This window comes from Gallinula chloropus (assembly GCF_964237585.1).
Source record: "Gallinula chloropus genome assembly, chromosome: 9".
Classification (NCBI taxonomy): domain Eukaryota; kingdom Metazoa; phylum Chordata; class Aves; order Gruiformes; family Rallidae; genus Gallinula; species Gallinula chloropus.
Window position 1 is genome coordinate 22315469 of NC_140094.1, and position 22214 is coordinate 22337682.

The 22214-nt window shown below is 41.0% G+C and overlaps 1 protein-coding gene across 1 annotated transcript in view; it reads right to left on the bottom strand.

The window, feature by feature from the left end:
• The window catches only part of THSD4 (thrombospondin type 1 domain containing 4), a gene marked incomplete at its 5' end in the record, with an annotated part of 228208 nt that overhangs the window by 200869 nt on the left and 5125 nt on the right, over nucleotides 1–22214 (bottom strand). The window contains one exon of the mRNA XM_084268361.1: nucleotides 9671–10107. Coding sequence (XP_084124487.1) covers nucleotides 9671–10107 — 437 coding nt within the window. The remainder of the gene's footprint in view (nucleotides 1–9670; nucleotides 10108–22214) is intronic.

Genomic DNA, 22214 nt, shown 5'->3' on the forward strand with positions numbered 1-22214 from the left:
AACTTGAATTTGAGGGAAGCCAGACTTTCTCCTTGTAATGCTGATCAGTACAAGCATACAACATCACCTGAGAAGGGAAAGCAGGAACAACATTCTTACTGGTAACTTCTGTCTCAGCTTGGTTCCTTTTTCTAGGCTGTAACTTGGGAACGTTGCTGGAGTCCTTAGTGATGAAAACTGAAGGACCATTTCTGGCAGCCTACGTGCCCAGCGCTGTTGTGATGAAACGCCCATGGTTGCATCACAGCTCACCAGGGATGAGCCCTTTCCTTTGCCTCCTGCCCCTAACAGACAGGGCCAGAAGAACCCAAGACACTGACAAGCATCACTGAATGCAAGTTTCAATTTGCTCAGGTTGTGCAGCAATTAAGACCCAGAATTTTCATGGGAACACACTTCCTCTGAAATGGAAGATGAACTTTTCTGTAGCCAGGAACATCACATTGCTGTCAACATACAAACTGCTAGAAACAAAGTGTAACTCACAACCTCTTATTATTAACATCTTTATCAGTGCTTATGCATTCATTTAAACCAATATTGCCCGGACTGAGACTGTTTTGAATGTTGCCTGTTCTGCCTTAAACCATCTTTCATTCCCAGTTGGCAACATCTTTATAAATTAGGAATGCAGTTTGTTGCAATGTAATAAAGAAGCTTGTAAAAATGGCTTGGTGGTAATTAACTTTTATAGTTCTTGGGGAGTGTCAGGCAGAATTTATGATGTCATGCAGCAATAAGGGAGGGAGCATTATGGAGGTCCATGCACAATGAGAAAACAACGGTGAAAGAGGAATTAGGGAAAGGGGGGAGGAAAATCAGATCAAGGCTACCATTAGCTTAATAATCAGGATGAAAGCAAATGGTGGCAGCAAGTTTAGTTTAGGCTAAATCAATCCTGCTTTGATCTGCTGGTAGAAGATGGAAGTTGGTCGCGTCCCAATGGCATTTTGGAAGATTTCAGTTACCATCAGGAATTTTCCTTTCCTATCATTCATTATGATAACCTATCTTCACTATAAACAGCTCATTTCTCTGCACAGCATGGCCTGGAAACTCCTTTTTCTTTTTTAATTCACACTATCAAGACCTGGGTCAATGATTGTCTACGTTACTATTCATGGAGAGAGGTCCTAAAAATTTCAAGAATTGCAAGCAATAGAAAGGAAGAAGTGTCAAAAAAGCCAGGTTAAATAAACCTCCCCAGCTTTATCACCTGTTAGGCTGTCCAGCTAATCTGTTTAGTATCAAACAAACAATAATAAAAAGTTCTTCAGTTCTTTACTGGATCGAAGAAGAGAAAGGGAATAAGAAGAGGAAAGTAAGTATTTGGCAGTATTTGCATTGGTTAGGATGAAGACTGCAGGTACTGTGGACAAGCAAAGGGGGGGGAAATTCCACCAAGAACAAAGTTGTTACCTAAAGGCAAATGACTGGGAAACAGAACAGTGTAGGTTGAAAAGCACGTAGTGCATTCAGTGTTTCATGTGAGCCCGCAGCGAGTAGACATCTCTGAGCTGCGGGGTTCATCTCAAGCAGAGGCACAACAGCTGTTTGCAGCACAGGCACTGCAATCTCCTTTCTTTGGGTATGACTCTGAAATACACACACCTCCCTCCTGGTTCAGGCAACTCTGGTTAGAACTTTGATAACAAAAATTATGGGTCCCTTTAAACCTAAGCCAACCTAAATATATTCTTTAATTCAAAACTGTATTTGCCCAGACAAGCATGAAAAGCAGGCTTTGTGCTATCAGTGTGAGGACTGTAGCAGACACTTTAACTATTATTAGCTCGTGTTCTTATTGGTCTAACTATTAACAATTTCTCTCATGCTGAGGACAAGTCAGCTGAGAACAGCGAGAACTGGCCCCTCACAGCACATTTTGATTGAGAAAAAGGGATTTTATTGTAGTAGCCTTTTCTGATTTTAGCCATAGGCACACATGTGCCTTGGCAAGCAAAAACATACATCATCACCACCTGATACTTCATGCTGAAAACAATGCTTTGAACCTGGAGGGCTCTTGAGGTGCACTAAGAGTGCAAGTACTTTCAGGCTGGTGGGCTGGTTATTCATATTGAATAGGAACCCTCTTTGAACCAAAGATAGATAGCATCCTTAAAACACACAGGTAAGATTACAGATTTCCTGGGCCTCCACCTGTTCTCTTAAGTGCTCTTTACAAAGCTTGTCTCCAGCACACCTTTTTCATCACTTCCTTTCCCCTTACATTTCTCCCACTGTTCACTAAACAGAGGTTCCCTGGCTCACTTCCAGCTGAAGCATAACTCATTTCCTTTCTCTTCTGATGTCAGACAGAATAAAGAATGTCTTTGACATGTGCTTTGCAGCATTTCATTCAACTTATCTCCTTGTATCAAAATACTTCTTCTCTTGTAAATTAAAAACTGCAAGGCTGAACATCAGCAAAGTCTCTCATTTATGACACCACGCAAGACTTGTCCTACTCTTGCAGTGTTTCCTTAAAGTCAACCCAAAGAAACTGGCAGTTTCCCTCATTTCACTGTTTCCTGTGACATTCTGGGAAGGAAACTGCCTTCTGCCACCAGTTTCACCAGGGATGAGGAAGAAAAACTGCACAAGAATTGTGCCATTTTCTCAGTTTGCTCTTGTCTATGGGCAGGAATTGCTCTGCAAGCAGAGGATGTTCTTCCCTGAATGCCCAGCCACAACCGCCACCCTAACGGTAGACAACAGAATCCCTCCACAGAGCATTTGGAAAGATATGAAACCAACAGTCAGAGCTTTCTTGTGATTTTGTGGAAAGTTTGGAGCTTTTTTCAGAGGGTTGCCTGACCAGGAGCCATGTCCTGGAAGGAAGAGAAAAGCCCTCCAATACACCAAGGAAACTGATCCCATCAGTGAGTGTGGTCAAAGCACACGTGGAGCCTGATGCTGCTCCGGTGCCCAGCACCCAAGCATTCCTCAGGCTCACTGGGGAGTTAAGCACCTGCCTGCACTCCCATCTCTGACGTGTTGCTGACTCTATTTTTGTCCTACCCAGAAAGCAGTCACTCCACAGCTAGCACCTACTCAAGCTGGACTGAACACAGCTCCATCATCAGAAACAGAGGCTCTTTGGGCAAGATAACAGTGGGAGAAAAGACAGAAGAATGGGTACAAATGTGATTTATAGCTTCATTTCTCAAACAATAGTCCACATTATGTACCAATGCAAAATGTCTTTTGAAGGATACCGGTATGGGCTTCTGCACTGCAGGTATTCATTTCTATTTAAAAAATTCCTCCACAAATGTGTTTGTTTATTCCCACTAGCAAGTTAGGAGCTCAGTGCCCTTAGATCCTTACCAAAGCTCTCTGGTGTAAATGTAGGTCCTGCTACCCATCACCATTTTAACAGGCTATACACACACTTAAGTTAGTAGGCCAAGTCCTCTATAACCAAATAAATTACATATATTCTAACTTAACTAATTAGCAGAATTACAGCACTGTAACTGCCAGTTACAGAGTTGCTTTGATTTTTTTTCTAAAGAACTAGAAAGTGATGACTTAGTTATTCCTGTCAACTACTAAGTTAAGAAAATACAGCTCCAACATTTAAAATGCAATTAAGAAACAAATCAAGGGAGACCAAGAAGTCTTGGCAGACACACCACTTCCACTGCAAATGCAAAAGACTAATTCCCTAAGTTTCTATTAACAGGATAGGTACAGGTATACATTTTAATGTACTTTCTTATTCCCCCTAAAATAGTATCCTTTAAAAAAAGTGTATCTGAAATTATTTTACGGCACTTCCTCCGTAATTCAAACCTGTAGCAGGCCTACAGTGGTCCTGCTCCACCATTTGCTTTTCAGTCCTCCTACTGCTCTTAAATTTCTTTCATGCTAAATATATTCTTAGTCATCAGTTCCCAAGGTTTACTTTACAAAATCTATCCACCATACATTTTTGGCCCCCTTTTCTTAAGTTCATGTCACAAAACAAACTCTTACACTGATCATAACTGCTATCAAGCTTATACCTTGCAGTATTTTAGCAGATCCTCTCACAAGTACCATTTTTAACAAAAATGAATGATTTGCTGGTTCTGGGAATACATTTCCTTCTCCTCAAAAGGGAGGGCTCTCAACAGTCAGGTTGATTCACATCAAAAGCCACTATGTATAGCTTCTCAGTACTGTGCCATAGCCCTGTGCAGCTTTGCATTCCACATACTCACTTTTCACCAGCTCTAAATCAATCTGGAGAAAATCACTTAAACATGAATGAAGGAAGGAGCCCTTTGACTCTGTTTTATGTTATGAAAACGCATGCCTATCTGCCCACTGACCTAGAAAATAGCCTTAAAGCATTGAGCAGTTATCTTTGTCAAATGTTTGGTCACAAGGGAGTTAAAACACCCCTTCTAAGAGTGTATCACACATTGGAAAGAGGAGCCCTCATCACAAACTTCTTTTGCCACATTATAGCATATTATTCACACTTCATCAGCACATTTCATTGCAATTAATTCAGTGTTAGACGTTCACTTCATTTTACTGATTTTCATGTTCAAGGTAACTAAAACAATGGGACTGCCTGGTCTGGTTTACATTTCTGGTAACTTTAGTAATGATACCATATCTGAAATGAAATTTTCCATCCTCTGAGATCACCACTAATACACCAGTCTAGCACAGTTGTAATATGCCCAGTACAATAATTTACTGTATTGGCTTTTGCTGTTCTCCCAACAAGTGCTATAGAATCTCATTTATGTAATTTTCAACACTCAGATAGGATTCCAGAATTTGAACCCAAATACTACAGTCCTCTTCGTCTCTGAGCTGAGTAACGTCTCCGGTTCCAGGAAATTTAGTTACAAGTCTACAAGGCTTTCCCCTTAGCTTCATTTCTAAGGTTTGACTGAATAACAGAGCCATGCAGTTGGCAGGTAGAACAGCAGAAGTTCAGTAACCCCACAACTCCGTTGAGATGCATTTCAACTGCAGAGGGAGCTTTATTGTGTTTCTACCCATCACTGCCTGGGCAGTAAGTTATTGGTAAAATACTGTCTCACAGCTGATGGAACACTAGCAGCATTCTCCTTTCCTCCTCCAGTAGACCCACTTCAGGAAGAGTCCCAATTATACTATCATGTTGGGCTTTTATTTTTGGCTATGCCATTCAAAGCATGTTCACAGTAGCACAACAAAAATTAATGCTAATTAAGTAATTATCAGTGAAACCTAGAGCATAGCAGGAGGATTAATAACCAGATGAGAGTCAACCTGAGGCTACAACCACCCCAGCTAGTGATGGATTTTTCCAGGAAATACCTTCCTACAATCTTTATTGCTGTTAGAACCTGTTTGGAATTTGATTCAGAAGGAAAACAAACATCTTTCTCATATGGCTCTAAATTCCCTGAGTGCTACCAAAATTAATTCTTTGACTACTACTGCTGCTCTTTGATTTTTCTGGACAATTTATCCTCAGAACTCTGTCTTCCCACTGCACATACACCAATCCCCAATAAACTTTTATAAACATGTTTTGTTTGGGGTAAAACATTTCACATTTTCATTCTATTAGAGAAATAATGAAAGGAGGGATGGCTAAGTACTTCAGCTGGCTTTCATTCCAAGTATTAAGAAAAGCAAGCACCCATGCCAATAAATGTAAAGCCTCAGAACTTGAGAAAATAATACCTTCTTGAACCTGAAGGTCCAGCAATTGCACAGTTGTCCACCCCTACAACCAGGAACTAACTGGCTCAGATCACAAAAGTCACATCAGAATACCTAGCTAATAATGCTGAAATTGGTTAAGGAAGTAACAACTGAATTGTCCTTTCAAACTGTTCCCTGAGTGATCTGCATTTGCCTGATAAAAGCATCTGTGAGGGGTGGCAAAAGGAGTACTTTCAGAAAGGAAATCCTAATTGACATTAAATGATACACTCTTCCTTTCCACTGCTCACAGGCTTCAGAATGCAAAGTGACTCTACACAGGGTACAGAGCAGTACAGCAGAGTCCCGTAACTGCTGCTGGCAGCAGAATAAAGACCAGGGAGCTACAGCCGTGTGAGGAGCTGATGACTTTAGGATTATTTCCTCAGTGCAAGCCTTTCCTCTCACTCCTCCTCCAAATACAAAGAGCTTTAGGGAAGCCCTTTCCCTTATTAACATGTTTCTTTCAGCTCATACTATTTCTGCAAGACTGCTTTACTTATTTCACTATTCTGGTAGCAAATACAGCTTTTCCTTTCTGCTCCTGTGGATCACATCAAAGCACACACGGTGCCTACAGATGTGGGCACAGCACCAGGAAAGCAAGGGTGGAGCTGTGAGCATCCCAACGCTCAGCACACGTGTGTCATACTGTGGGTTTGTCTTCCCTCTCATCAAAACAGAGAGCTAGACATCCAACACTTAAGAAATACTAAGTCCTATTCCATGAATGATATTTCCTTTTGGGATGTGTTTTCTCTCTTGCAGCACGTTATCCTTTTGCATGCCTTTATTACTTTTCCATATGTGCCTTTCTATAAGATATCTAAGTGCTGTGATACTTCTTCACTGTCTCCTCATTCCTGTTCTTATTGTACCCTATGTTCCACGCGTTTTATCCAGGTGAAATACAACACGGGTCTGTGCTAATGGGAACTCAACTCTGCAAAGCTGAGAAAAGCTCCCAGAGAATCATCAGCTTTCTTTTTGCATTTCCATCCTCATTCCAGCGACTGACTCCAATTTCCTAACCCGTCTCAGTTCTGCAGGAACTCCACTTACAGCACTAGGATAAAAAGGAGAGTGCTTAGCTTCTGCAATCATGCTTCTACTGGTAGGTACCTCAGATTGCTCTCTCCGTGAGCATCATGCCCAGCCCTGGTTTCTAAAGCCTGAGTGAAGCACACGTGAACTACCTTTCAAAAGCTGAAAATATGAATATTCTCTTCATAGACAAAGCATGTTAAGATTTATGATATATAAATTACATTTTGAATTTTTCTAAAGGAACTAAACAGGTTTTTGTCAGCTGCCTAGAAGGAGACAGAGAACTTTTCCACTTGTTGCTAAATGATACAAACATATTTGGCTACTTTGAAGGACTGCTATTGCTGTCAAATTGTATTTGCCTTGGAAGCCATCCAGTTTCATCTTACCATGCTATCAAATGTGAGTTTATCTCAGTCACAAATGTCCATTTCTCTTTTTCTGTTTATATAAGTCTGCTAAAATTACAGTTTTTATATAAAGCCCAGTACAGTAAACAGGAATATCCAAAAAAGTTTCCACTGACTGTACATACTGTGAGAACACAGATATTTTCTTTAACGGCCTGACATTATTTTCCATTATCACCCATTTAGTGATCATTGAACACTGTTCTACAGTATAAAAACCATGTCACAAGTAACATATTTTGAAATAAATTTCATAACTATCTGATAGGACCAGTAATCTCCTTTATAAAGAAAAGTCTGTACACTGGATTAAGGAAAACTCTTAGGTTTTTCATTCTAATAATTTCATTGTCAAGCAACGTTTTTTGTTCTCATTCTGTTTTTACAGTCACCACCAAAGAATCTGAAAGTTATGCAATACAACAGGCTTTAAAGCCACCAGGGACCCTCCAAACACAAGATGGAAATAACTTATTACGCAAATAAGATTAAAACACTGACCTTGAATCCACAATCCTTAGCCAAGGGGCAGTGAGTGTGTGTGGGGGTGGAAAAACCAACTGTGGTACAGAAGCTTGCACCGTGCTCAGGAAAGCACAAGAATATTCTAAAAGGCCTCCATCACACAGGAAAGCAGACATGTAACTGACACTGTGGTCATACTGCAGGGGATATGTTAGCTTCATTTCTGCATGCAGGCTCCTCATCCTCTTGTGTTCCAGCCATAACTGCAGCGGTTCTTTCCAACTGCTGGGTGTCTCCCAGCCTGCAGAGGCCACCACAGCAGCAAGGGAGAGCTGTGGGAAGGGCAGCCCAGCCCAGCTGTGCCAGCAGCCTGGCAGCAGCTCTGCTGTGGAGACCAGGCCAGCTGGGATTCCCTTGGAGACTGAGGGTGCCAAGGGGCTGGAGCAAACAGGCTTGTGTGACTTTGTGCTGAGTGTTCAAGGCCAAGCTTCCAATATTAGTAATAACCCAACTATGTACTACAACCTGTATCTGTTACACTGTGCAGCTCAGAACAGAAGGGCACTATAGCAAACCATGGAGCAGGAAAACAGAAGAAAGAAAAGCCAGATTCTGTCTCAATGCAGTTATGTTAACACTGCTTAAAACCAGCCTCTGGCATTCTCCGAATTTTTATAAGATTATCAGGGCAATATTGAAGTTATACTCAAGAGGTCTAGGCTGTCCACTTGCATGGGGCTGAAAGACAAAGCAGTGATTAAATAGGACATGGCCAACACCTAGGGTGGAACAGCAACATCTGAACGGCCAGTGCCACATTTTGGAATACAGATTAGTTTCTGTTTTCATATATTCTTTTAGATGGAGACAGTTTCTTGCAGGGGCTGAGGATGTTTTTACCACCAGTAACAGAGAGTCCTACTGTCTTATTGCAGTCAAGCTGGAATATTGCCTCAGGATGTCATTCTTTTTTGTTGTTGTTTGGGTCAGCAAGATGTCTTTAAAAAGGGAATTACAGCTGACTGCTTCACCTAAGAAGCGGATGGTATGAAGAAGGGGGTTTTGTCTTGTTCTGGGTTCTTTTCTGTTTGGCTCGTTTGTGTTTTTTCATTAACAAAAAAAACCCCCAAAAACGCCTCTTACAGCAAAGGACCGAGAGGGAAAGAACTGCTGCTGGAATACATATTTTGAGGACAGACAGAATAGAGACCTTTCAGGAGCACTCCCTTCCAGGGGATGTCCATGGCTATTCATCTCGGTTTCCAAACTGGAAACACATCTATTTTCCTTTCATACATATATGAAAAAAACTCTGATAGACTGGTATTAAAGAACAGGAAAAGTGTTTTGCCAGAAATTGGAGGAATAATTGGAATTAATTTTAACAGCATGTTTCCACCCAACCTTACTGATCAGCTAATAATATAAACTTGATATTCTATGTATTAACCACACTTTTTAGTTTCAGCAAACAGGAAATTTTGCTAAAAGAGGTGATAGAAAATGAAAGAGAAAAAAAGAAAACAAACAGGCCATAAATAGAAACTCTGTGAAAAATAAAAAGAAAACCTAGAGATTTGACCCCAAAAAAGGTGAATGGACAGTTGACTTTTCTTTAAAAAAAAATCAATTTGATGAATATTTTTTTTCAACCAATTAAAATCAGAATGGATGTTGAAATTGAGAATCCAGCTACAGAGATGTTTACTTGTTCTGACATTTGTTATTACAGTGGAGATGGAAATGTTACATGAGAGTGTAGCAGTGAAGGAAAAGTAACTCAATAAATCATTTAAAAACATCTTAAAAGGAAAGAAGATAATGTGCCTAGCAGAACCATAGAATAATTATATCTGTCCTTGGGTACTACCATATGAGTAGTCAAGAGGGAAGACAGCCTTCCACAGAAGATGGTAAACATCATAAAAGTCCTTCTTAGTTGGTAATAACTTTTCTCTAAGTATTCAAAAGATCAAGTCTAATCCGACAGGTGATTGCTCAGACGCCTCACTCACAGCGGGCACCGCGCATGCACAGACACATACCTCTTGTCTGGCTTGGCGCTCTGCCGCTGGGACTGGGAATGCCGGCTGCCCCTCAGCGCTCCTCTGCTCAGATGGCTGTTGTTATGGCCCACGGAAGAGGCCCGAAGGCCAGCCCAGAGCTGCTCTTCGTTCCTGTGAAGGGGCACAGACGTGCGGATGGCAGAAATGACGTGGCCAGGGTAAGCGGTCAGCGCGTCCTCGTGGTGGCGGGCACTCTGGTGAGCCAGAGTTCTCTCTGAGGCCGGGTACTGCCGCCCGGGCCTTCGGTAGCCCCTTTCGCGGTAATAGGCGGGCAGGCAGGGCCGCGTTTGCTCCATCACACCGCCACTGCAGCTCCGGGAGCAGGCCGACCAGGGGCCCCAGCTTCCCCACATGCCTGGGATTCCTGCACCACTATCCTCAGGTGCATCTCTCTGCTCTTCTATCCTCTGGGGAACCTGTAGACACAACAGATTGCCTTAGCAACAAGAAATCGCGCTGCAATACCAGGAGAGCACTAACACCTTTTTTAAGCCATTCACTCTGCAGGCACAAGGGAAAGGGCATGACACAGGACAGGAAGTGACTTGTCTTACTCAGCTGCCTACTCTGCCAGTATAGGAGAAGGCCTCCTACAACCACCAACCATTCTGCCCCAAGTACTTTTTGGCCTGTCTGGATAGGAATAGACACTGTTTAGTTCTCAGCAATGGAAAACACTGCATGACGCACAGCGTGGAAACACGGCAATTGAAAACTGTTACAATAGTAGCTAAGTCAGGAAGTAAGGTCATTTTTGGTGACAAAGTTGGGTCAACAGACACTGACTGCTCTCTCCCACTCCAATACCTCAACAATGGAGATTGCTAGTGGTTGCAGTAATATTTCAGGAAGTCATGTCTAACGTGGAACTTTTTAGGAAAGAGGTAACGTAAGAGGACAGGGTGATTTCCAGCCAGCCAAAAGTACTGCAATAAATAACTCTTACATTACCACTTTTCCCCCACCACTTCATATTAACGCTTCAAGGAAAAGAGCTACTCATGATGGTCCACCCAATTCACAGAAATCCCCATCAAATTCAATAAAAGACAGGACAAATCGTTGGTCTCAGGTGTTCAGTGCCACATAGCCCACATTAGGAAGGGCAGAGACTGTTGCTGTAAGGCAAGTCAACTCCTCAAGCTGTAGGCAGATATTTAAATATCCTGGCCATGCAACTGGCAAGGTACCAGCACAGCCTAGAAGTTACAACCACCCATCCCCATCTCCCTGTGGGCTTGTGCCCTAAGCTTTACCCACTCCTGGAGCTAGAGGCAGCCATGATTTCCCAGTATTTTGCACAGGGCAGAGTGCTCAATTTGGTCACACAGAAATTAGATCCATTTTCACTACACACATTGCTTTTCTTTTGCTTCTCTTGTCCAATCAGCTGAACCACAGGTTTTCAAAACAGCCTCCCAATGTCTGATTTTCACAATTATTAATATGCTAAACAATCTTTTAGATGATCACCCTTCAATAGTTGGTTTATATTCTGAATAACATTTCTATCAACTAGCACACATGCACATCAGTTCAGTTAGGAGACAAAAAAGGCACTGTCTACAACAAATGTTTGCCATACATCTCCAGCCACATTCACACGTACAGCTACCTCAAAATGAGCTTTGGGAAGACAGTCTTGTCTGTCTGCATGTCACACCTTTAGGATGACCTCGTAAACACATAACTTCAATTAATAATTAGGCCTCAAACTTTACTGATGACAGCAAAAGATGTACATCTACACACTTGGCCCATGGTCACAGTGCACATGCAGTCAGCTAACTGAACTACAAGCCACCAACGCACTGATTACCAGCCAGCTCGTTATAAGCATGGCAGACTGGTGGCATGTGGCTTGCAAACATGGGCTGGACACACTACTGCAATACAAAAAGCCAAGCCAGCGCAGGGTTTGTGGTGGTGCTGTGTAATAGTCACTTGTGGTCTGCTTAATCTGAAACATTTTCCCTCTCTGAGTTTGCTCTCACACTTTCATCACCAACCAGAGAAAAAACTGCATTTAATTAGAAGTTGTGAATAATAAAAAGCATCTGCATTGAAGTGATATGTTACCCACTTCTCCAATGTTATTTGAAAACAGGAGCAGATGTCTCTGTATTTGATATGTCGTTTTGCTATAGGCAGCCCATTTGGTACCTGCCTTTTAAATGAACAACCTAATGCCTGTACAACATAATTTCCCATAATGTCAAAATATTAATGACATGTATCAAGGTCATGGCTTCTGGCTGTTACATTTGCTTTCATATACAGTAACAGAATACCACTGCCTCACACTCCGAACAACTAAACAAGCTGTTCTTCAGTTTGTTGGGTTTTGCAGTGAAAGTTCCCTGTTCATGCTGACACTACACCTTGATGTAGCTGTACCACCTTTATAAAATGGTCAGTTACACACAAAGACACTTGGCTGGGCTGACCCCAGCTTGCAGGAAAATTTGCTTATTATAAAACTGCCCTTAGTTATCAAATGAGGCAGGTTTAATTTGTCTGAACTATTTCTTCAGCATTTCCATGATGCTTCAGTACACTTTTTTTAAAAAAAGCCAAAACCCCTCATGCAGGCATCAACTAAGATCCCTTAGTGTGCAAGCAGCTCAGGCCACCACTAAGGTAAGGAGTATTTTGTTATGCATGAACAGAAAGTGATACAATAGTGACAAGTGTTGACCTGTTGCAGAGAGAACTTACTGGCTGCCAAACTTCACTGCAGCCAGGACTGTTACAGATACAATGATACTTCACTGCACTGAAGGCAGTGTAATTTCACTCCCCTTCATCATCACAGTGAGAGTTCTAGACATTGCACAAGAGGCTTAATCTGGATAGTTATGTAAGAATATAGTAATAAACCCGAAAAAGTAACAATATAATGTCATACTGCTCTACATATTCATCAATAGTACTCAGCTATAAGCTGACAAAATTCTGAGATGGGAATTTTCAGTAGCAGATCAGACTATGCACTTGTATTTCTAATTAGTCTGTCTTTTACAGACGAATCGTTAGAGGAGACGTGATTAATGGCACAATCTATCCAGTCAAACCTACTGCTGAGGACCAAATAAATTGAAGCTGCTTAGATTAAGGAATGAAAAGCAAAGGGGACAATAACGAGTCTTTGTTGTGGGTCTTCCAAACATTTTACATAAATAAATACCAAGAGCTGTTTGTTTTCTCTTTGCAGCAAATAGTTCTCCATGTCTAGAGCCAACACACAAGTAACAGTCAATTTAAATTTAATCAGAAATGATCCGAATTAACTAGTAGGAAAGATTATTTAGTGGAAAGTGAAGAGGGCTGAAGGCAGCCAGTGCGTGGGAGCCGAGTGTCTGAGGAGAACCTGGCACCGCCAAGTCCAGCACAGAACCTCTACCAACAACCAGGAAGGTGTAAACAATTCTTCCCCAGGCCAGCGGAGCTGAACCACAGGACTCACAGGTCACTTCACATCCTTTGGTCCTGTGATTTCTAAGTTACTTTCTATCCGGTCATGAATTCTATCACAGCCCTAGGATATAGCCAAGAAATTACAGGTAGCTACAGGAGACAGTTGAAATATTCCAGAACACCTCAGAAATCCCAGATATTCAGAGACTCCTGATGCTCGTGTCCCTTCTCCTCTCCCTTAGAAAGTACCCTTTAAACTGCATGCTTTCTGAAGGGAGGAGATTGAGCCTGCATTGGGGAACAAGTGAAATGCATACTGATTTTTCCTTGCCAAGTCAAGCCAAGTAATTTGTTTAACAGAATCACATGGTCTACAAAAAGGAGAGCTTAACTAACCCACTTAATCTACTTTCCCATAGCTCATGATTGATTCCCCCTCCAGGTGACCCAGTGATATTCATTCTAAATATAAATGCACCATCAAAAAGATTTCTATCTACTGCAAGTTAATCAACAACCAAATATTTTGCTCTACAAATCTAATCTACTTTCCCCTAAATTTCACCTGATAATTATAGCCCTTTCTTGCTTTCTTCTTAGACATTTTTGGCAGGACAAGGTTTGATAGAAGTAATACATTTCACTAGGCACAGCTGCATACTAAACAATGGAAAGGAAAATTAAGACAAGCTTCCAGGTGTGCACGTGCTTGCAGTCCCTACCTCTGCATTGACTCCTATCAAGTTGCTATCCAAGATTCTTTAAATCAGGAGTTTTCTTCATAATGACTGTAATGCACCAAGTATCTTCCAATCTGTCACCTTAAGTAATCCCCTTTTTGAGCATATTTTTAATATTGGTTACTTTGAAAAAGCGCTTCCCTTCCCTCTGGTTAAACATGCAGCCTGACAATTTCACTGTCTCCCCAAAACTTTTCATTGCAATAAATGAAGAATGGTTCTTCTGTATTCTCCTTCCCCATGCCCTGGTGTTGGACTGGAAATCATTAACGCTATCCAATTCCAGGATCTCTCTCTGAAATTCAGCAGTCCTGCTCTGCTCAGTCTCTTTGTCGCCGCAGCGGTGGGTGCACCATGCTGCATGCAGCACACAAATGTGCAATCCCGAGGGACTTTCCCAGTTACAATGACCGTAACACTGGTGACAGTATATGCCTTATTACAGCTACATTATTAAGTAAGCTGCTATAGCCACAGCCAAACATACTAAGTGCTTTGCAGATACTGAGCTCATTACTGCAGTCCAAATTCAACACTGAAGAGAGATACAAGGCAAGCTTTAAACACAGAGCTATCTAAACAAAGTCAGACATTTGGGGTTGTTTTCTAATTTCAGTTTAGATACAATGATGGTATATTTTATAGATTTAATTTCTAACTTGTTATACAGTAATTATTTTCCTGGTTAAATGCCCTCAATTTAAATGAGTTCATGAACAAATTAACTACAACATATTCCTATATACATCCAGAAGTGATAATAGGCATGAATGTATGTTTTGCAAAGCTTTAGGGTATTACATTCACCTAAAGGAAAAAAAAACGTACCCTGAACATGTAATCACCTGGGCAGAGAAATGCTACCACTGGTGTTCACTCAGTAACCTCACGTTCGTGGGCTGGATGTGAAGTGGAAGGAACAGAAGCCACCCTGCCATTTTTTGCTGTAAACTACTCCTATCATATTTGTCCTGTGGTTGCCAGAGCAAGAGCCCTAATCCTGTGAATATTCTTCAACACCATCCTGGCTTTATGCACTTTATCATCATCCCTTCCATGGTCCTTCTCATTACACCACATGTGAAAGCCCATGCTAGGACACCAAACCATCCTTTCAAAGGAAAGTCAAGGCCCTTGGAAAACATCACCTTCTCTTATTTATGCCATACCCTATAATCTCCACTCCTTCCTTTTAGAGTTCTGATTGAAGCTTTTGCTAGGACAGAGCCTGCCACAAAAGATTTGCATGCAGCTTTCATCAGTTAGGCTCAGACTGACTGAGGAGCCATATGAACAGTGCAATGGTATACTATTATTCTTTAAGTGTGCATGTCATATTTAGGATGAGATGAACACAGTATTCTTCATGAACATTCACTATTTTACACCACTGATCAATGATCCATCCCACAAAGTAAGAGCTAATCTTTGGCCACTTACAATTTCAAGCCTGTAAGAGAGGCCCAGGCGGGCTCCCAGAAGCCAGAACTGAACTGCAGTGCAGAGCAGAGCATGCCAAATTTTCAGCAGGCTGAGGAAATTACAGCCTAGTTTTAGAACCTGTTCAATTGTAACATTATGATATTTCCCTGCCAGTGTTGTAAACACATCCATGGAACTGGTTTAGTTCTTTCACCAGTCTAAGCATCTTAAAGGAATACTCTTCCCGTATTAGCTCAGCTGATTTCCAATAAAGGCCATACCTATAGAGCCACAACAATTGCCCAGCAGAAAGTCTTTACAGTCCATTTTACAGATAGTCATTTGCAACAACCCTATTTTTTATGCCTCTTACAAGAAAGATGTGGAACATCAGTGGCTGATAAAAAACAATCTACCAAAAAGCCCCTAAAAACTGCAGACAACAGCTTCTCAGAACTAGCTTCTCAAGGCTAGCAGAAAAATGGAGCAGAGGCCAAACAAAACATCATGACACAATGTATACATGTCTAACTGGTTCGTATGCTCTGCTATTTTAATCCTTCAGTGCATTTTGGAAGCCTTTAATCAGAGATGTAGTAAACCATTTGAATTTTACAGTACATGGTAAGTGTAAATATTACCAGCTTAAATGATTTGGGTTTCCGTTCTTTGTATAAAAACTCTGTCTGAACATCTGTGCCTGTGAAGATTAAAGGGCTAAAAAGCCTGGAAATAGAAGACCTTTGTATTCACAAATCACTGAAGGGAGTTACAATGCCTGGAAAGCTTAACTGCCCCTTCTACCAACTTTGACCACATCTGAAGAAACTTCAACATTATTTAAATAGTCTAGAAAGTAAACAGCTCTGGAAAAAAAAAATTCAGAACCATTTCTTTGCCAGCAGAGCTTGAAGCTTCCTCCAAGTTTGTCTAATTTTTTTCACACCGAGACCACCTCCACTGTGCTCTGTAAGCCTGGTGTCTTAAGGCTTTGGTTTCTTTCCATTCTTCTGTGAGACCATTAGGTACTTCCCAGTAAACAGATGGCTCACTCCTGGCCTCGCTCCTACCAGTTACATATAACCACTCCTGAGCTCCAGAAGGATTGGTTCTGATTTACAGTAAGGTAAAGATGATAAGCATCAGGCCTCCACCCTATCACAAATGAGGCTTCTTTATTTTAATGAACTATTTTCTGATCATTGACTATCATCCATGACCTATGTCACTCAGCTTGCACTGCCCTAGGCCTTTGCCGTGTCAATCATTTTGAGCTGTGACAAAGACCTTGCTATTCTATCACATTTCTATACTTAGAAAAATTCTTTGGGAGCCACATGTGGTGGAAACATGGATTTTGTTTATTCAGTAACTGACATAACACCTCCCAAGATGTCTCAATGAGTCATCCACTCACCACTCCAGAAACAGAGAGAACAAGCTGTCATAAAATAGAAAGTGACATTACCTAACAACACTCATCTGCGCATCCAAAAAGGTTCTTAACGTTACGGCTGCTCCAGTGCAACTCCTGGACAGAACCAGCATGCAATACTGCTCTGAAGGAAGATGAGAAGCTTATCTATGACCTTTTAGTTCACCTGCTCTGGAATCCAACTTGAACAAAGATCCTTTCATTTTTTTTCCGCACAAACACAGAACAGGCTTTAAGCCCCTCATACTCCAAGCTTAAAGAAGTCGGTATTTTTTAATTAATAATTCAGAAGTCTGTGATAAAGCAGGTTAAAAATAACAAAACCACTGGCCTTGATTTTTCAAAGAGCCTATTTGTATAAAATAATGTATCCTTATCCTGTCTCTCTCCCTCAAAGAAGAATTTTATTTCCTTATCATTTTAATCCATATCATCAAGGACAGGGAATTAGCAACAACAGAGAGATAGCAAGAAAATTCTTTCAGCTCTTATTCTAAATATTGTTGCATTAAAGGAAAAAGTTTTGGCATAGACTAAATCATCTCTCCAGTTTCCTAAAGATCACCATAAGTAGAACAGCAACGCCGTTAGCTAGAAAGGTTCTGTTTTACCAAAGCTTCCAGGAACGCAGCAGCAGGTGTGTGTATAAATAAAAGTCAAGCAACTGAGCTGAAGGCCAACAGACATAGTGACCAGTGGAACGCTGTGAGAGGAACACAGAGAACATTTCAGTTGGTAGTGTTTTACAGAACTGATGCATATAAAAATACAGTAACACGGGACAGCAGTGATCTCCTAAACAAGGACAACAGTACAGGGAAAGAACCTGCAAAGGAACACACACAGAGCAGCTGTACAGAGAGACATGGGGACTCAGCTGCTCTAGTGCAACTCAGTTTCGTGTATGCAGCCCATCAGGACAGAACCACCCTAACTCTGTAGCAGACCCATTAGCAAGAGCTGAGCTCCAGCCCGGCACGTCCTGACAAGTTACAGGTTGTGGTCACTGCTGACCCTGCGGCAGAGCTGCAGCCTGCACTGTGAGGGAGAGCGCAGCCTTCCCTTCCCTCACACGCTTCTGATCCTCAGGATATATACAAGCAAGGTGGTGCCCAGCTCTGGTAGAGATCCCATGGTACTCAGAACTATTAGGCATTAGCCCTGGCCAAAAGCCAAGCTTAGGTATTAACTACTTTGTCTAACTCCAATCCCCCCCAGTGCTTCAAGGATATAGCAGGCCTGCTTCATGCTCCACATTTCACTCTATAGCAGTGCGTAGGATGTCAGAGTATTAGGCAGCTGTATCCTTTTCAGTTAACAGCATAGTGACTTTTATGGGGTGTGGCAGGGTAAAAGAACAATGGAAATTAAGAAACACTGCTATTCACGATCACTATTACAGTACAAATTAAGGTGTAGGATCACATTTACATAGAGAATTCCTATATGAATCCTAAAAATTACACAACAGTCAGATTTAGTAACCAAATTCTTATCACTTGAAATAGTACTCCATTATCACCCTCTGTGTACGCTCTACCTCCACACTCGCATCTCCATCATCCTCTTTCCCAGTAGGAGGAATCATTCCCAGCATCTTAAGCCCTTTGTGGTAGTGCAGTGTACTGGAGGAAGTAAGCAAGCTTGCAAAGGAAAGCAAAGATAGAAAGATGAAAAGAAATCAGTGGACTACTTCTAGATTTTTTCAAAAGCAGGAGAACAAGACCAAAACTAGAGTCCTTGCTTTTGCCCCTGATAAAAAGGCAGTCCTATTAACCTAAGAACATGCTAGAATTCCTTTAAGACTGGACATTTTATTGTACTTGTCACATATGAATGTTCCATTCCTAGAACAAACTTCAGGGAGACAGATGACTGCCCAGAAAAAGGCATGTCTTACAGCAAACAAATGTTAAGCAATTTAAAAACTCTAAATAAGGGCATGGATGCAGGCAAGCAGAGACACAGTATTTTTAATAATCTTGTCTTGAAGCAAAGGGAAATTGCATACATATGGCCAATCCACAGTGACTGATTAATATGTTTATGAGAGTTTCTGGTAAACAATTCAATGTAATATATTCTTCCAATTCAATCAACACAGGGCTATTATGTGGTGGACTCAAGGAGAGAAAGGAATACAGAGGTAACACAGAAATTACTCCTTCTGCAAGTAACGAAAAGTTCTGTGTCCACTGGAAAAAAAAAACCAAACCCAACCCCCACATCTCCAACCATGTTCAAAAAACTCACGCTCTCCAAACACAAGTATACTGCAGAATGCATTTGAGAACCAGAATTTAGAACCAGCACAAATAAACAACACTAAGACTAAAAAGGCTCAAAATTCTTCAAATTTGTAGTGTCCCAATTAAATGCTTGTAATAATAAATTCTGACACTTCTTCCATACCTTGAAAATTAGTTTATTAATATACTGTACCTCCAATAAAGTAAATCCTAATCTACAACTGAGTGACAAGAAGATATTTGTAAACTCAAAGCAACTCCCTTGCTTCAATGCTACTATTTAATGCAGTAATAGAAGAAAGATGTTAAAGCAAAGCAATATTTATGTCATAAATTTTATTTGGACAAACTTTACTACTACTTATGTTACCAATTTTACTAAAATAAACATAGCACAAATAAAACTACAGTTTACTTTCTTAACACACCAACATATCATAGAGTTAAAATCAGAATGACTTCTGTAAAACCGGGAATAGAGACTTCAGAGGTTGCCCAGGAGATGGCCTGTTATGTTCACCGTTAGCCTTCTGTTCAGCACAGTATGAGACTTACAGATAAGGTCCAATAACGTAAGCAACAGGGAGAGAACAGAGAGCTTGGCTGCATGATGAGCAGCAGGAGGACTGTTCACATGTCCGGTATTGATGGACGAGGAAAGTTAATTGTTCAAACATTAAGGCAAACTTCAGTTTAACCAGTTTCAGACAGCCTGGTTGATTTTTTAATGCAAGAGGCAATTATTTGGTTTCATATCACATTTCCTCCTTTTTACAAATCTCAGTGGGTACTTTGGCTTTATGGAGGAATACAGTGACTTTAGAAATTCTTTATCATGAACAAATAAGTAAGTTAGATCATGAAAAAAACTCAACCTCCAAGACACTGAAATGAGCAATACTACAACCCTGGTCTTCAGCAAGAAGACTTAAGTCCTTTAGATAGGAATTATTTCCATATGATGAAGATACTGTGTCGTATGTATCTGTATTAGTGTCCGAACATATGCTATTTAGAGAGAGGATTAACTAACAGAAAAGTACCCTAAGTTCAGATGTAGGAAGATGTAAAGATGTTCTTTAATTTTTTGTGCAGTACTGACAGGACAGAAAGCATTGTTTCAAGTAGATCAGCACAAAAGAGACTTCCATAATAAAATCAGGCAGCCTGGTATTTCTGAAACTGGAAATTCCATATGGGTGGGTTCAGACTTTGTATGACAGTCAAGCTTCCAAGATTTTAATTCCAAAATTATAAAATCCTAAAAGCAGAAAATATTGCCCAGTCAAATGTTTTACCACAAAAAAGTACCTTCTTACTAGCTAGCATTCAAAACACTTTTACTTCAATAGCCAAGCTTAAGTTTCCCCTGAGCAACAAGAGCAGAGGAACTGAAATGGAATAGTATTTCATTTGGTCTCAGGCTGGGGGGGGCAGGTGTGTCCTGAAAGCAGAAGAGTTACAGAATAAAGTGCAAATGAGACAAAAAAAAACCCCAAAAAACAACAAACTTTCCCATTTGATCCTGTTATCCCCTCAAGTCTTAACTTCACTATTTGCATTTCCCAACTATGGCAGACTTCTACTGAGTCCCCAGGCTGTCAGGCCAGAAATGGACTTCTGCCTGTATGTCTGAGGAAAGCAACCTGCTGAGCTCTAATCTTACAGATTTTGTTGGTGAAATTTCCCTTTAAAAAAAAAAAAAAAAGCTGCTTGATTAACATAAACTCCTTTTTCCTTGTTCAAAAATCTACATTATGTCGGCCTTCCTAAAACTAGTATGACTTTGAAGATCAGTTCAAAAAAACAACCCAAACACCCAAAAACCCCCCAAATCCAAACACCCCCCCCCCCCAAAATATTAAAATATATCAACTCTTTAAAATATAGAGAAAGTAGCATTTGCAGAAAGCAGTTACAACTGGATTTCCATCAACTGCTTTGGGGATTACCCTGGGGTTTAGTTCATTTTCCCAAACGTTTCAGTGCAAGAAAATATTTGGAAATATTTTAATTAATTACTCAGCCAAATACCCAAGTCCAATTCTCTGATTTTATTTCCCTGACCATAAATTTCAGAGCAAAAATAACCACATGCAGGGTGCAGCAAGACAGAATCCAAACAGTCTTCAACCCTGCACACTCAAGCATCAGCCATGCACATGGGCTTAACTTTAAGCTGCAAAATAAGCACACAATAAGGATTGGGATATATCTAAGTTTTTATTAGAATTTAGCTCTAGTTACTCAGGTTATATACTGTACCCTCTGAGTGTGCATATGAAAGTTACCAAACACCAGTTTTGTTATTCATTATATTGTTAAAATGACATATTGTTCACCAAATGTCTCCCTCCACCTCCTCTCCCTTTCTTCCTGCAAAACTGACCTGCTCTTGCCTAGAGGGAATAATGACAAACAGGAGGGAGATCCCTGCAGAAATACACCAGAGATGCTGGCTAGGGATGCCAGCAAACACCCATCAGGTTACTGCATAAAAAGAAGAGGAAGAACTTCCAGAGCTCCAAAGCTGAGAACCCACTCAGTTAGGAACATGTCTGACTTGGCCTTTGGAACTGCTAACAGCCCATTGTCTGGAGCTGACAGGTGGGCCAGAAGGTTCATGGAAAGTTCAATAAATACAGACTTCCAGTTTAAATACAGTTTGGTGTGAACAGAATCCTCTCCCACTGTCAGACTTGGGGCTTCTGTGAGATCATCACTAGGAAACTTCTGCCTCTCCTGTTTTGAGTATAAAGAAGGGCTCCTAGGTAGTTACTGTGCCCCTTAGTGCCGTGCCTTCAGTCCCTTGAACTAGCACAGAAGACACTTCAGCCCATGGCTTTTCTCATTCCACTGAAAACAAAGAATCTACTTTTACCAAAATTAATTCCGGAGCTTCACAGAATGAAGCAACTGTTTCTCTGACTTACTCTATTTTAGTTAGTAGATTTTTTCCCCCCCAAGGCCATTTGGAAGCTTCTCTCCACTGTCAATGTTACAAAAGAATGCCTAATTAGACAGTACTGCAAACAGAGTAGTAGCAAACTGACCATCCCAACTGCACAACAAACCACAAGCAATCTAAAAAATCCCCGTTGTGCTCAGGTTTAGAACAGAGCACTTGGGCAGGTTGAGAAATGCTGCAGATTGGACTGTGCCAGTTTCAGGATGCATCATTACTGACCTCATTTAATTTGTCTTAGGTTGCACAAGTTGCTGAACATGACAGCTACTGTCATGTAGTATTGGACAGCTTC